A 14741-nucleotide genomic window follows, 5' to 3' on the forward strand; every position below is an offset into this window, starting at 1 on the left:
TGCAGTTCCCTTTTGCTTTTTATTATCTCGATCTTTGGCGATCCCATTCGCTTTTTAAACTTTTTCAATTTTTGAATCATTTTCATTGTAAAATTTAAAACTTTGTTGAACATGGGAACACAAATTGTAGAACCACGGCAAGTTCAAATACATTTTTTTCTTTTTTCTATAGCTTGTTAGTGTACCATTGCAAATTTATGTAGGTTTTTTATTTTTAATACTCCAATATGCTATGCATGATTTTATATATGATGGCATTTTCCTTTGTGTCTAGCTGTATGTTATATATGATAATCCCAGATAATGTGGTTGTTTAAATTTTGTTTTCTGTTTTCTGGGGTGTACAATCGTGATCAATTTGACGTGACTGCATTATTTTTTGTACATCATGGCATTTTCTGTGCTGTTTTTAACCTTTTAAAATGACATCCAAAATTCTAGTTTCATGCATGGCAGTTTTAGATTTTGGCAAACTTATGTTTATTCACACCTTCATCAGCTGCTTTTGTTTCTATTCTCAGTGCATTTACAAATATGATTGTAAGGCATTTTTTTGAAAGATCTAGCAAATTGCTGGCATTCATACATCTTAGCCAATCCCCGATGGTGGCTCTGCAAATGGCTGTGCTAGACACTGGGCTCCCGCTTGCCGCCACAACTCAATACTGTGCCTGATCGCAGCCAAGATGTCGGTCTTCTGTGCCACCTTGCCTCTGAAAGAGAGTGGTGTCGCTCCAGCCAGATTTCCCAAAGCACGAGCATGATGATGGTCTTGATGCCCTTCCTGCTTCCCGTCACGGTGTTGCTGATGATCATGCCCACAATCTCTGTTGAGCGGTGGAGGGAGGACCAGAGACCTGGCTGGACAGCATGGCAGCCCTGCCAGGAGGCCACCTTCTCCTAGATCTTCAGAGACAGCTCGCAGCGCCAGAACAAATGCACTGAACTTTAAAGGTGTCGAAGGCAGAGTTGGCAGAAATATTGATTTTCCCATCCTCTCCTTTGCAGCCTATCGTTGCACCATAACCGATCCAGATGCAACAGCCAGGTGAAAGCTTTGATCCGGCCAGGGGCCCAAGCCGTCCACAAGGTTTTTCTGAATGGAGCCTGAACCGATCCAAGAAACTGTGCATGATATGCTGATGACGCACTATAGCTCCCGCTCGCCGTGAATTTCCATATAATTTCATCAGGCTTCCCTGGCCTCATTCTCGTTCTGGCCATTCTAATCAATCTCTCTAAGGTCACGAACTCTTGGAGGAGAGGGTTAACGTTGCCATGTGCTAAGTCCTTGATCCAAGTAGCAGAGCTGCCTATACAGTCCCGTTCTTTCTTCTCGAGTGTTTGAAGAGGCGCGAGAAGGCCGTCTTGAGAGGGTCGACACTAGCCCAGGCGTAGCCCCAAAAGGTAGCCTTGCAACCATCACCAATGGTGATTATCGTCATTGCACTGAATGCCGCCTTGTTGCTCTCATCGCAAGGCACATCCATCCCCACCCATGGCCGTTCTGGGCTTACCCAAGAGTGTCACAGCCATCGCAATCTCAGGGCCCTGCTGAATTTTGAGAGGTCGAGGATGCCGAGGACACCGTACTCCGTGGGCGAGCAAACTTTGGACCAATTTACTTTGCATTTGCCGCCAGTCAGATCTTCATCTTGTGCCCAGAGAAATTTACGCCGGGATTTGTGCACCTCCTGTAGAAATTTTTTTGGCACCCGCAATGCGGTGATTGCAAAAGTTGGCAGCGAGCTGAGGACAGCCCTGACCAGCTCCCTTCTAGTAGCTATGGACAACAGCTTTCCTTTCCACCCGGTGAGACGGGCCCTGATTCTATCCAGAACGAACTGCAGATGCACAAGCCTTATGCGTTTGATGGTGATTGGCAGCCCCAGGTATGTGAGAGAGAAGTGAGCGAGCCGCCCGCCAAAGCTCTGCATAACCTGCTCCATATCGATGCCCGAGCATCTGATCGGCGTGGCTGTGGACTTCTGGAGGTTGATCTTCAGACCAGAGGCTTCTCCAAAGCAGTGCACAATTTGCATGAGCGTTTCAATCTCCTCTTTGATCGGGTTGGCGAATATGATTGCATCATCCGTATATAGACTGACCCTCAGCTTTATTTCTCTTCCCGGCAGAGGCTAGAGTAGCCTAATTCACCAGCAGCATGCAACAGCCGGTGCAAGGGATCAATGGCGATGATGAACAGCAGTGGAGAAATGGGATCGCCCTGCCTTAGTCCCTTTTTGTGCCAGACCGACTGCCCCGGTAGGCCATTAAGCAGGAAGGAAGAGTGCGAGGTAGATAGCAGCATCGTCACCTAGTCTCGCCATCTGGAACTGAAGCCCAACTGCTGCAAGAGCTCGAGTAGATAGGGCCAGGATATACTGTCAAAATCCCTGGTGATGTCTAGTTTCAGCAGCATTGCTGGCGTGTTTTTCTTGTGCAGCGACCGGACGCCATTCTGAACATACATGAAGCTGTCATGTATGCATTTGGTCTTCATGAAGGATGTTTGGGCTGGTGAAATAATCAGGTGGATGACCTTAGCGAGGTGGATGGACATGAATTTTGTAATGAGCTTTGTCATGGAATGAATGAGACTGATGGGGCGATAATCAGCCATCTTGATAGCCCTGTCCTTTTTGGGCAGCAGAGCCACATGAGCAGAGTTGAGCTCGCTGAAGTTGTGGCTAGAGCAACAATAGAACTGATTGAGAGCAAGCATGCCATCTGCCTTAATAATTGACCAGCAAGATCTATAAAACACTCCATTAAACCCATCCGGCCCTGGAGCCCTGTCCTTTGGCATTTCCTTGATCGCTTCCCATACTTCCTCCTCAGAAAAGGGGTTATCCAAGCCGGCATTTGAAACTGACGGCATGTTCAGCTGATCCCAGTTGAGAGTGGTTGCCCTTGAGTCTGAAGAGCCCAGAATCGCATTGAAGTGATCGAAGATCATCTTCTCTTTGTCTTCATGTGCTGTGGCTGTGTTGTCATCAAGTTGGATAGAGTGGATGAAGTTTTTGCGTCGCCTTGAACAGACTTTGGCATGGAAGAATTTTGTACTGGCGTCTCCCTCTCTGAGCCAGGTGATTCTAGAGGCTTGTCGCTTCCTTGCCCTTTCCACTGCCACGAGGCCGATCAGCCGTAACTTGAGGGACTTTCTTAACTGGAATTCGGCAGCAGACAGGGCCCTGCTTTCCTGGGCAATATCCAAGCGCAGGATTACCTCGTTGACCATATGGAATTGTACCTTGGCGTCGCTGAATAGGGTTTTGCTCCAAAGCTTCAGATCTTTTGCTGTTCTGCCTAGCTTGATCGCCAGCCTCTTGAAAGCACATGTGTGGGAAGTTGACTTGTTCCATGCCTTCTCGACGGTCTCCTGGAAGTGCGGGAAGCGCGGCCAGAACACTTCAAATTTGAACCTAGCCCGCCTGGGGGGGGAGGAAGCATTTGCCAGCAGGAGCGGATAGTGGTCAGAGATGGCTGTCGAAGCTGCCATCTGGATGTCATTGGGGAATAGCAGTTCCCAGCTAGTGTTGCAAAAGAATTTGTCGATACTAACAAGTGTGGGGTTTTGACGCTTATTGCTCCAAGTGTATCTCTGATTTTTACACTTGATCTCTCACAGGCCAGCCATGTCCAGGGCGTTTCTAAACCGTCCCATAATCCTCCTATTTAGATTTAGGTTATTCTTGTCTCTGGCCTCATAGATGATGTTGAAATCGCCATTGAGAAGCCAGGGTTCAGATGTGGGGGGTGCTGCACGCGAGATCTCGAGAAGGAAGTCCTCTTTGCGGGCGTCGTCGGCCGGACCGTACACCGTGGTGAGCCAAAAGGGTTGACCCGCTTGCAGCACTGTAACTTTAGCCGTAATGGCGAATTGGCCTATGCTATGGGAAGAAACCGAGACTAGGGTTGCGTTCCAGAAGATGGCTGCGCCACCCCTCGTTCCTATGGTCGGGAGGACGATGCAATCAGCTAGCAGAGCCCCTCCAGTATCCGACACAAGGCCACTGTCCCAGACATCTATCTTCGTCTCCTGGAGACAAAGAAGAGCTAATCTATGCGATAAGGCAATCTCACGAATGGCTTCACGCTTTGCTGGCGTGTCCATACCCCGAACATTCCAGCTCATCATGGGGCATCGGTTGTCATCCATGGGGAAACCAAGTCATGCTCCAACAACTACAATTACTATTGAACTGGAAGGAAAACAGATACACCATCCATCGCACCGGGGGGCGCCAGAGTCCACCAATATCCCCTGAAACTAACTAGCGTCAAGCGAGCAGCTACCCTAAACTACAATAAGCAAAGTGACAACCTAACTCGAACCAGCCAAGGGCCAGCCGCTGTTGGAGACTATTACTAAGGATAGCTAACGTGATCAACTAGTGGCCACGGGGACAGCAGCATCTGGTCCAGCCATGCCCGCAGCGATGCGCAACGCGGCAGGGTCGAGGCGGGTCAGTGTGGCAATGGCTTTGATGTCTTCTTCGGAGAGGGGCTGCTTGAACTTGTTGATGAGGGCGACAGCAGCGTTTGGAGCCATCTTCTCCCTTGGCCCCAGGATGCCCAGCGCGTGCACGAGACGGAGCGCTGCCCTTTGGGCCACGGGCACCTCCGAGCTGTTGGCAGCCTGACGACCGCTCTGACGCACCGGGGCCGCTGCAGTATGGGTCTTGGGGGGTGCTGAGGCTCTGCGCGCCGGGGGAGGAGGGGGGCGCCGTGAGGATGGGAGGCTGGACCTACCGGAAGAGGCTGGAAGGCACGCCGATGACGACAGGCCCCGGCGATGACAGCGGAGCCGACACCTCGGGCACCAACTGAAGTTGCTGAACCTGCTGCGTGACGGCTCCGAGCTGCACCGCCAACTCCTTGGGCCGACTTGGAGCTTGTTGGCGTTGCAGACCCACGATCACAGGCGGCCCAGCGAGTGTTGGGCCGAAGGTGTCTGGCGGCCCACTTGGCAGCAGGCCATCCTGCACCAGCGGCTGCAAGTCGAAGGAGAGGGGGGCCTCCACCGCCGCAGCCACCTGGGCGTCCAGCTCAGCAAGCATGCAGTCCACTCCTTTTGGCGGGGGGACAACGTTGACCACGTTGTCGAAGAAGCCAGCCATCGGGTCTTCAGCAACGGCGTCAGACGGTCGGGGCGGGGTCACCGTCAGTGGCCGTGGGGCGGCCAGCAGGCCGAGTTGCACCTCCGCAGCAGCCCCGTGCGCGCTGGACGGACACGTGGCGGCCCCTCGTGTCTTCAGAGCGGCACTGCCTAGGAGTGGAGCGGCTGCGCCGTCGAGAGGAGGAGCCATCCCGGCGCGTCAGCTCCTTGCCAGCCTCAGCCCTGCTCGTGCGGCCTCTGCCGAGCAAGGTGTCCTTCCAAGACCTGCGCCCACCCTGGTCGTCGCCGTCTTCGTCACGCCGGTCGCCGCTGGGGAGGCCCCGGCAGCCCGAGTCAGCCACCACAGCCACCTGCCGACGCTGCTTGGGCTCGCGCTGGCCGTCCTCGACACCCTTGGACCAGGTGGCGGGGTAGAGCCTGGGCATGGGCCTGTCATCGTCGTTGGTGTCGGAGGAGGGGATGCTGCTCTGACCCGACGAGGGCGAGCGCGGCTCGTACGGAGTCTAGTCCTCCACCAGGTCGATGTGGATGAGGAGGTCGTGGCGCGGAGCGTCGGGTGGCGGAGCAACGATGCGGTCCGGCGGGGAGTAGCCGTGCATCTGCTCCGCACGGCCAGCCCCACGGTCAAGCACCCAGAAAGTGTGCTTCGTCGGGATCAGGGCGGTGTCCCACACCCAGACCCAGCAGGCAAAGGTCTTGGTGTGGCCACACTCCAGAGTCCGGGTGTCGAGGCGGTCGACCCGGCAGCCCAGCACCTCCTCGGCTCCTTCAGCCGACCAGAAGTGCTGCGACATGTCCTCGATGACGACACAGACGTGGAGGAAGAACTTCTGGATGGCGGCGTGGTGGTTCTCGTGCCAGGGCCTGATGTGGAACTTGGTGCCGTCGACGGTGAGGGAGCCGCGCTTGATGACGTCGTCGCGGTGCAGAGGCAGGTTGAACACAATGAAGAAATCCTCCGGGTGATGGCGCGTGATCCGCAGCTGGTGCGGTGGAATGCGCAACTGCGCCTCCAGCTGGCGACCCACCACCATGGCATTCGTCGACCGCGTGGGGGCCTGCCCCACAGCAGTGAGCGTGATCGTCTGGCGACGCAGCAGCACCACTTGCTGCTCCAGGGCTGGGGTAGAGACCACCACCTTGCAGCTGCTCCTTGGACGGGCGACGGGTCGACGTGGGGGTGGAACCGGCGCTCCATGGGTGGCGGGGGCGAGGACGGAGCAGTTGGCGTCGAGGGGAAGCAGACGCGCTGGTGCACTGGCTCTCTATGGTGGAGGGGGCCAAGCCTATCTACTAACCGGCCACCGGCGCCGTTCTTCGGGTTCTGCGGGCACTCCCTGCCAAAGTGGCCGGGGCGCTCGCAGATGATGCAACAAAGGGGATCACGGCAGTCTTTCCGACGATGGAACTTACTGAGGCAAAGAAAGCATTTCCCCTTGAAGCGGCTTAAGAAGGCAGCGCGGCCGGGATCCGCATTCAAGGCGTGGCGCCGGTCCGAGCGAGGGCCTGGCCACCGCTCTCTAATGCCCTCCAGATCCAGGCTTGCTCGCCGGCTTTTCCGGGATGAGACCTCCGTCCATCCCTCGCCCAAATCCTGGGAGGGAGCATTGATGTCTGATGAAGGCCCAACTACAATCGATTTAAGCCGCGGCCGGTCCGGAAGAGGCAAAGCGGATGGGGCACCGGCTCGGGGGGATGGAGGGCAGCCAGATCCTTCGCCGCGGAGCAGAAGCCGGGGTATGGGCGCTGGATCTTGGGAGGTGCCGCAGCAAGGCCGGCGCAGATCTGGCGTCGCCACCGAACCGCTGGATCTAGGGGAGGATGCCTTGGGGCTATCGCAGGCAGCAGAGCGCGGCGAGCATGGCGGACCCATGCCGCAGAGTGGAGCCGTGGCCCGGCACAGGCGACGACTAGGGCTGGTGGCCGCCGCGGCCGGAGTGGCCAGCGGCGCTCGGGAGGAGGAGGGGTCCCGCGTGTATGACATCAACTTCGGGTTCGGGAGGCCAGGGAAGGTTGTGGCAGTGTCCGCTGCTCCTATTGTAAGTCATTTTTATCAATCCATGTTGAACATGATGGCAGTTTTATTAATAATTTTCAGGCTAATTTATATTTATTTTGTTTAGCTATTGAAAGTCAAGTCCAAGTACTAGGTTTAAGGCCTTTTGTGTTACTCATAGCAAAAACTGTGATTTTTTTGTTGCTAAACCTGGGCTCTATGCTAAGAGGTTCGCTGTGGGGATTGATTCCGAGGGAACGAATATGTTCGCTCGGACCCTCCTCCTATGGTGAACCATTGGTTCGCTAGGACCCTCCTCCGTGTCAAGGCCTCAGTCATGCATGTGCCGTACTGTTTAGTTGATTAATATATAATTCAATTGTTATCCTAATGTATTATTCTGTGCTTATATTTGAATAAAGTATATGCATGCTATAGTATGTTAAAAGACTTGCATCGTTAATCAACGTTGACTTTATCAGCTTGGGCATCTTCGCCTTGCTACCTGGCGTTGGATGTTGCATGGTCTTTTCGACCTTGTACCAAACCTCTACCGTAGTTTGTTTCAGTGTTGCGTCGCCTCTGCTGGGTTCTTGTTGCGACCTTGTACCGAACCACTAGTACCTTTCGGCCTCAGTCTAAGGCCCGACGACAGCCTTCCTTCTTTTTTTAACGTTGATGCATCCATGCTCTCTTGCACTTACACAATGAGCTAGCCATTTGACACATGATGCCGGATGACAAATAACCTACCAAACTTGCGTGTGAGAATAGCCTTTTCGCTTCATATACTCTAGCTCTGTAACTGACAACCCGCTACCTCAGTGCGCGCTCAAGGTATACCAGTCAACAGCTAAAACGACGGACTTCAATTCTCAGATAGAAAATCATCTCTTAAAGTAAACATACTTTAGCTCTGTAACTATGTAACTGAAATCCCCCTCTCTCAATGCACAAGATATATCAGTCCAAAACCACAAGAAGTTGAAACCAAATACTTCAATTCTCGGATAGAATATTGTCTCTTAAAAAGTAAGACATAGTTTGTCTTAACGGTGATCCATCTTGAAATAGCTACAAGAGAAATCTCACAACAAACTTATTCCAAAGTCCGCCTTAGCAATCATTAAGACAGCCACAAAGTTTTCATACCACAATTGCAAAATGATAAGACCGACTACGAGCATGGAAAACCAAAATCACTTAGAACTTGAGGGAAGACTCTGTTCCCAGAAATTCTTGAGTAGTATGACAACGATGTTCACGTTGTGCTTGGTGCCCTTGCTGATCGCATGTGCGGCCAACTCATTGGCGAGTATGTTGGCACAGGGAGAGCGGTTGCTGTTCGTTGGCTTCTTGTCCGACGACATGATGATCCGCGGTACGTACGCGCTCAATCTTTTCTCGATGAAGGTGCACGCGTCGCCTGGAGTGACGACGTCCCAGAGCCCGCGGGTGGCCAGGATCAGGAACTTGTCCCGTGGCTTCCGCTTCACCGCGACGACCTCAGGTTCTGGGCAGTAGCCATAATCTTTGAGCTACCAACTGTATAGTAGGAGGTGTGCCACATTAGCATGCATGGTAGAAATTAAACACATGAGTTATGGATGTGTGAGGGTGTCATGTGGGAACTAAGACACACACACATATACGTGTGAGTGTGACGCACCTTTCAACGTCACAATTTTTTTTTTTTGGGATCTTTCAACGTCACAGATGAAAGGAAAACTATGGAAATTGCAGGCAAAAACCAAAGAAAAAGATGATGAGAGTAATTAAGACTAGTGTTCAACTATTTTTTTCCAGAAAAATATGGACTTACAAAACGCGTGAGGAGGCATAACGTCTTCAACTCTGCTGGTAGATCCAACCACATCACCTCCTGCATTTTGTGGCTGCGCATATATATACATCATGAACCGTGTAAGTTTTTCTTCTTCTTGAGATAAGCTCAAGTACATAACCAGCAGATTAAACATTAATCATGTGCAATTTTCTGTACATTATAAACTATACAATTTGGTGCTGAGTGACTTTACAACATACGCATTTTAAAAAATTAGTTAAATAGCTTAAACCCTCTAAATATGAAAAACCGCTGGATCCTAATACAAGCAGCTGGAAGTAATTGGAGTAAGACCAACACCTATCATATGCATAATGAACAGAGAACAATAATATATATATATATATATATATATATATATATATATAGTGTTACTATTCACCATCCAGGGTGCAGAATAAGTTATTCTTCACTTGAGTTAATCTTACGATCATTTCATAATTAAATTACGTTTAGAAATTAAATAGTTACATTCATATAGATTCACTACGTAAAATTTGACATAGAAAATAAAAATATAGGTCATAAGACAAGAAAATTTGCAGTTTATGTGTATTTTAGACTATGTTTTTACGTTTGTACTTTTACATAACATAAAATATTTTTACGGTGATTATATATTTTCTTACGGTCCCTTTTTACGTCAGAAATAAGACAACTTACGAAACGTAAAATTACGATGCATTGATGGTAAAATAGAGGGGGGTGAAGAATAACTATTCTTCACTCAGGGTGACGAATAGCGCGGCCCTATATAATATATATATATATATATATATATATATATATATATATATATATATATATATATATATATATATATATATATATATATATATATGAGGTGAGAATGAGATTAACGCCTGGGAGCAAGATAAGGGCCCACTCAGGTGCTTTAAACTAAATTTTAGCTAGTGTTGGAGACCCAATTGCATCTTTCATACCCATACACTGTACTGAAGTACTGATTACATAGTTCATATCGACATCTTTGTCTTAAATGCCTTACAGATATATACCCGTCACTTTTTCTTTGATTTTTGCCTGCAATCTGGGAGCCTCTCCATCAGATATACGTGTTTTGATTTTTGCACTTTGGGAGCCTCAGGTGCCTGCTATTTTTTTTTTATGTATCAGTCACTTCTGTTTTTACCCGTGAGATTTCAATCTAAGGGCTGGTCTCCTCTCTATGTACTAGTTGCATGAAAACAGATCACGTCCCAGTTACTTTTTTTTGTAAGGAAAACGGTTTCACGCCAGCGCGCCGGTCAAAACTTTGGCCGATGGTGTCGCGTGCGTCCGATCCCTGTGGATCACGCGTTCCCCTCGCGTAGGAACTGTCATCCCCTCCCCCCCCTTCCCCCGCGCGCCCCCGTGCAGGCACTGCCACACGCCCCTCACGCCTTTTGCGATGCATCGGGCACCGCTCAGCGAGCTCGCGCACCACCATCCCGCCCCTCGTTGCCATGGACGCGTCCGTCGCCTTGACCTGTGGCCTTCGGCATGGCCGCGCGCGAGAAGGGCCGAGCACCGGATGCCTCCGAGCAGCAGCGATGCGACCAACAACGAGGTACGGGAGGGGAGGGGGGGGGGGGGGGGGGACGTGCCATGGACGGAACCGTGCGTATGCAAGTGTTGCAACCGTCACATAAAACAACTTCAATAGTTGTTGAAAAGATCTGCAACTGTAGATAGAAAAAACTTCAATCGGCATTGCCCAACAAGGAAAAGCTGCAACCATTTGACACAAAAACATCAAATGTAGATATATATACAAAGCTCCAACCACGGCACCACGCAAGTCGAAAAGAATTGCAACCATTTTGACAGAAAAGCTTCAACCAAGATACGAGTGTTGCAACCATCGACAAAAAAGCTTCAAGCGTATATAGAAAAGGCTTCAACCATCATCAGGGGAAGCTTCAACCAGCCACTATCAAAGTGAGAAAGCTGCAACCCTTATGAAAAAAGCTTCAACCCTAGGTGAAAAAAGCATCAATCGGCACGGAGGAAAGCTTCAATCTACGAAAAAAGCTTCAACCAATGAGAGAAAAAGCTTCAACCTGACTCGCCAATGGCGGCGAGCGGCGATGTTGAGAAGCTGTGTCGGCGACACGACTGTGCAGTGATGACGGCGGCTGCTAGGTGCTGCAATGATAGAGGGTGTCGGCGTGCTTCAAGGCGGCATTGTTCTTTTTGCTACGAGGGGCGACGGCTTCCTGCCGGACGGGGGGACGAGTACGGATGTTGCGACGGCGACCGACGACGACGGGGACGGAGTACGCATCCAGCAGCGCGGGACTGTGGGGGAGAAGGTCTAGTTGAGGGGGTGGTGGCCAGCGGCAGGGACGACCGGCGTGCGCGAAAGAAGAAGATGAAGAAGTCAACGCGGGAGGGAGGGACGGGGGGGTGGAGGTGGAGGGTGGTAGATCAGATGACAGGGGCTAGGTGCATCGGGCAGCTGGGGCGGGACCGGCCGAACTGTTGGGCCGGCGTGCCGGCGCCTAGCATCACCCTTTTTGTAATGACATTAAGAAGCTGCCATCTTTTGCCCTATAGCTTTCCTGCTGCTGCGGCCATTGGTAATTAAAATGTTTGATCAAAGAGCGATTGTAAACTGCATAAAGGGTTCCGGCACATAAGCAAAATTTGTTCAAATTAAAGTATTGCATGAAACTAAAATATGAGAAACATTTTAACTATTGCACTCTTCCATACTGTGCAAGAATAAGTATAAACATGTGGAACTTTGATAATAATTATAATTTAAGTAAATAATATTAGGATCATTTAGTTCTTAACATCAATTAAGTAGTTCACCCGATTGCATTATCAAAACGACTACGGGACACAAAAATATAAGAGAAAATCCAACAAAAGAATTAATAGAGCAAGAAAATAACAAAATGGAGATAGAAACATTAGCACAAGCAAGAAAAAGAAAAGATTGTTTTGTGTCAGTCACTTTATCCTTATCAGTAAACAAAGACATATTGTATGTGCATATGTATGAACGTCTGCGTCTGTTCTATATATGTTAAATAAGAAGTAAAAAAAGGCATATACTAAGGAAATCATAAACTAAAAATATATATAAAGTTTTCTGAGAAAGAATGAACTAGTCGGTATTGCTATTACCCATAATTAAATAAGAAATAAAATGAAAAATGAACTAAAAAATGATGACAGAAACATGCACACAATTTGTACAGGAATTATATATTTTTTATAATATGCAAGAATAAACATATAACAGTGCAACAAATTTTGAAAGTTTTCTAGGAAAGAATGAGTTACTGGATGGTATTACCCTTAAAAAATAAAGAAGTTGAAAAAACATAAAACAAATGAAGAAAAAAACATGCACACAATTTGCACTTATTTATAATATGCAATAATAAGCGTCAAAATAGTGCAATTTTCTCAATCTAGTATAATTTACACATGTATTGTAGAGTATTTATGTGTATACTCACAAAACACACATGATCAGCATATAGGCATAAAAAAAGAAAACAACTCATAAAAGAGTTAAAACAGAAGTAGACACACATGAAAATGAAAAAAAGGACTGAATATTCAGAGGCCAGTCCAATGGCAAAACCTAATAACATATATAAAAGAAAAACAAAAAAATTTATTCGAAGGTATGAATTAAGGGAATTGGTACAGAAAGGCATGCAGTTGCATACACACAATGGAAAGATACTCCCTCTGTAAAGATATGTAAGAACATTTAGATCACTAAAATAGTGATTTGAACGCTCCTATATTTCTGTACGGAGGGAGTACATGTTTTTTTTATGGAAAAGTAATCATACATGTAGGGTCATACACACCCGGGCAACCTCCTACAAGCCCACAAATGAAAACTCTCCCCCACATAGAGAAAACGCTGAAAAAGACTTGGGCCATGGAATCAATCGATCGATGAATTGTACAGAAGGCAAAACTACGTAATTAACGTACGGCTACAAAAATTGACTGACGGACACAAAAATTCAGGTGCCCGACTAATAGCAAAACCGTTGCACACTTTACTTTCTGGAAAACAAATCACAGCTAGAACAAGTACATATACAGTTCTTTAAGGCAAAAAGTCAGAGAAATTTCTTATATTTTTTACTGTTAATTAGGAGAAGTGTGGGTCTGGCAGCTGCTATTTCAAGTACAAACACATGTAAATAAATGCCTTTTTCCAAGCATAAGTTCTCTCTCATGTGTTCTCACATAGAACAGAAGCTTGCATGACCTAGTTCAATTCAAAAGGTGCACATAGAGCCAAACAATAGCTACCGGTAGATTTGTGCTAGCACCAGGCATTCCGGTTGTACAAAATGAACATTACATAACTATATACTCCCTCCGTCCGAAAATACTTGTCCTCGAAATGGTTGAGACAAGTATTTCCAGACCAAGGGAGTACTAGGCTAGCTGATCCCCTTTCTTTCGTGCCTACAACTTTCCGTGTTTCTTGGGTCCAAATTTTATGCACAGGCGAGGAAATCTTGCAAAACTCTTTGAACAATACAAATAAACAAGAGACCATACCATAACCTAAAACATCCCATTTCATTCATAACATCATATGTAGCTTAAAATTGGAGAACTGAAACAAAACAGAACATAGATCTGAATTTCTAAGATGGTGTTACTGTTGGGTGAAGAAAGATTAGAGTAAGTTAGAAGCATTACCATAGGCGTGTGCTCGGGGGTGAGCGGCACAGCCTCAAGGCCGCGGTAGATCACGGCCCTAGAAGCGCCGCGGTTGGCGAGCACTAAGTAGTCCTCGAGAACCAGCACGACGAGAGCCCCGCAGGCAACGCGCGCAGGAGCATGGATGCCACCACGGCCACCAGCGACCACCTCGTTGTCCACCACGCGGAAAGCGTCCTCAATGATCTTCCTCCACCAGCCCTCGATGTTGTCCCGGGCCCGCCGGGAGTCGGCGCGCAGGTCCCGCTCTATCTCCTTGGCGACGGCGACGTGCAGCCTCTCTTCCATGTGCTCCACGAACTTGGCGCCCAAGATCCCGTCGAAGACCCCGAAATAATCGAGTCCCAGCGGCGGGGACAGCACTGTGAACGACTTCACGGCGGCGATGGCGTCCTTCAGGATCGAGAGCACGTCGTTGCGAGTGGCGATGCCGTACGAGAGGTACAGCTTCGGGCATTCTCCCCACGTCGGCACCGGCTCTTCCGGGACATCATCCGCTGGAACGTTGAGATTGATGTTCATGGAGGCCTCGCTAGCTGCTCTTCTGCTTCCAATGCTAAAGCTGTGCCGAGCCCCTCAAATTTCAACCTGGCGGTGGAACGCCCCGGCCTTACCTTTGTAGAGGGCGTGTGTATCACTCACATGATGGGAATGCCAGTAATGCGATGCTGTAGATTTGGAGGTATATGGGTTATATCGCAGCTGGCGATTAATAGAGTACTTGCCAATTTTAATCGTCTTCTAGTAGTTAATTCTGCGGCTGGCAGGATTACTGGATCTGCTCGGAAAATACAGTATACATAAATCAAAAGGGAACGCCTATCTCTTTTTTGTTTCCGAATTTTCCTATTTCCCCGCACCCAACTTCTCTTTGTCATGTTTCAGTGAGCCGCGGACTGACGTCACGCCTGGTTTGGATGAGCAAGCGGCCCAGCCCAACATGGGTGGATCGTTGTCCTACGACAGGTCGTGCCAAGCGCAGTTAGGGCTCGTCAAGAGTGTTGGTCGAGGGCAAGCCCTTCGCATCTGGGTCGCCTCCGTCCGTGGTGATCACCGCAGCT

The 14741-nt window shown here is 49.0% G+C and overlaps 1 protein-coding gene across 1 annotated transcript; it reads right to left on the minus strand.

The window, feature by feature from the left end:
* Positions 1-8317: 8317 nt before the first annotated feature.
* LOC147978924 (protein phosphatase 2C 56-like) lies at positions 8318-14202 on the minus strand. The gene is made up of 2 exons (XM_087514949.1): positions 13660-14202; positions 8318-8656 (listed from the first exon to the last, which is right to left on the minus strand). The coding sequence occupies exons 1-2, from the start codon at positions 14200-14202 to the stop codon at positions 8318-8320; spliced, it is 882 nt and encodes a 293-aa protein (XP_087371075.1).
* Positions 14203-14741: the final 539 nt, after the last annotated feature.

Source organism: Triticum urartu, chromosome 3A, assembly GCF_056163025.1.
Source record: "Triticum urartu cultivar PI428250 chromosome 3A, HENAU_Tu73, whole genome shotgun sequence".
NCBI classification, from domain to species: domain Eukaryota; kingdom Viridiplantae; phylum Streptophyta; class Magnoliopsida; order Poales; family Poaceae; genus Triticum; species Triticum urartu.

What these genes read in the sequence shown, in the direction of transcription:
- LOC147978924 (XM_087514949.1), bottom strand. Translation starts at nt 14,202, where the DNA reads ATGAACATCAATCTCAACGTTCCAGCGGATGATGTCCCGGAAGAGCCG. An exon ending in CCCCCGAGCACACGCCTATG is followed by an intron (nt 8,657 to 13,659) that starts GTAATGCTTCTA and finishes TACAGTTGGTAG; the next exon opens with CTCAAAGATTATGGCTACTG.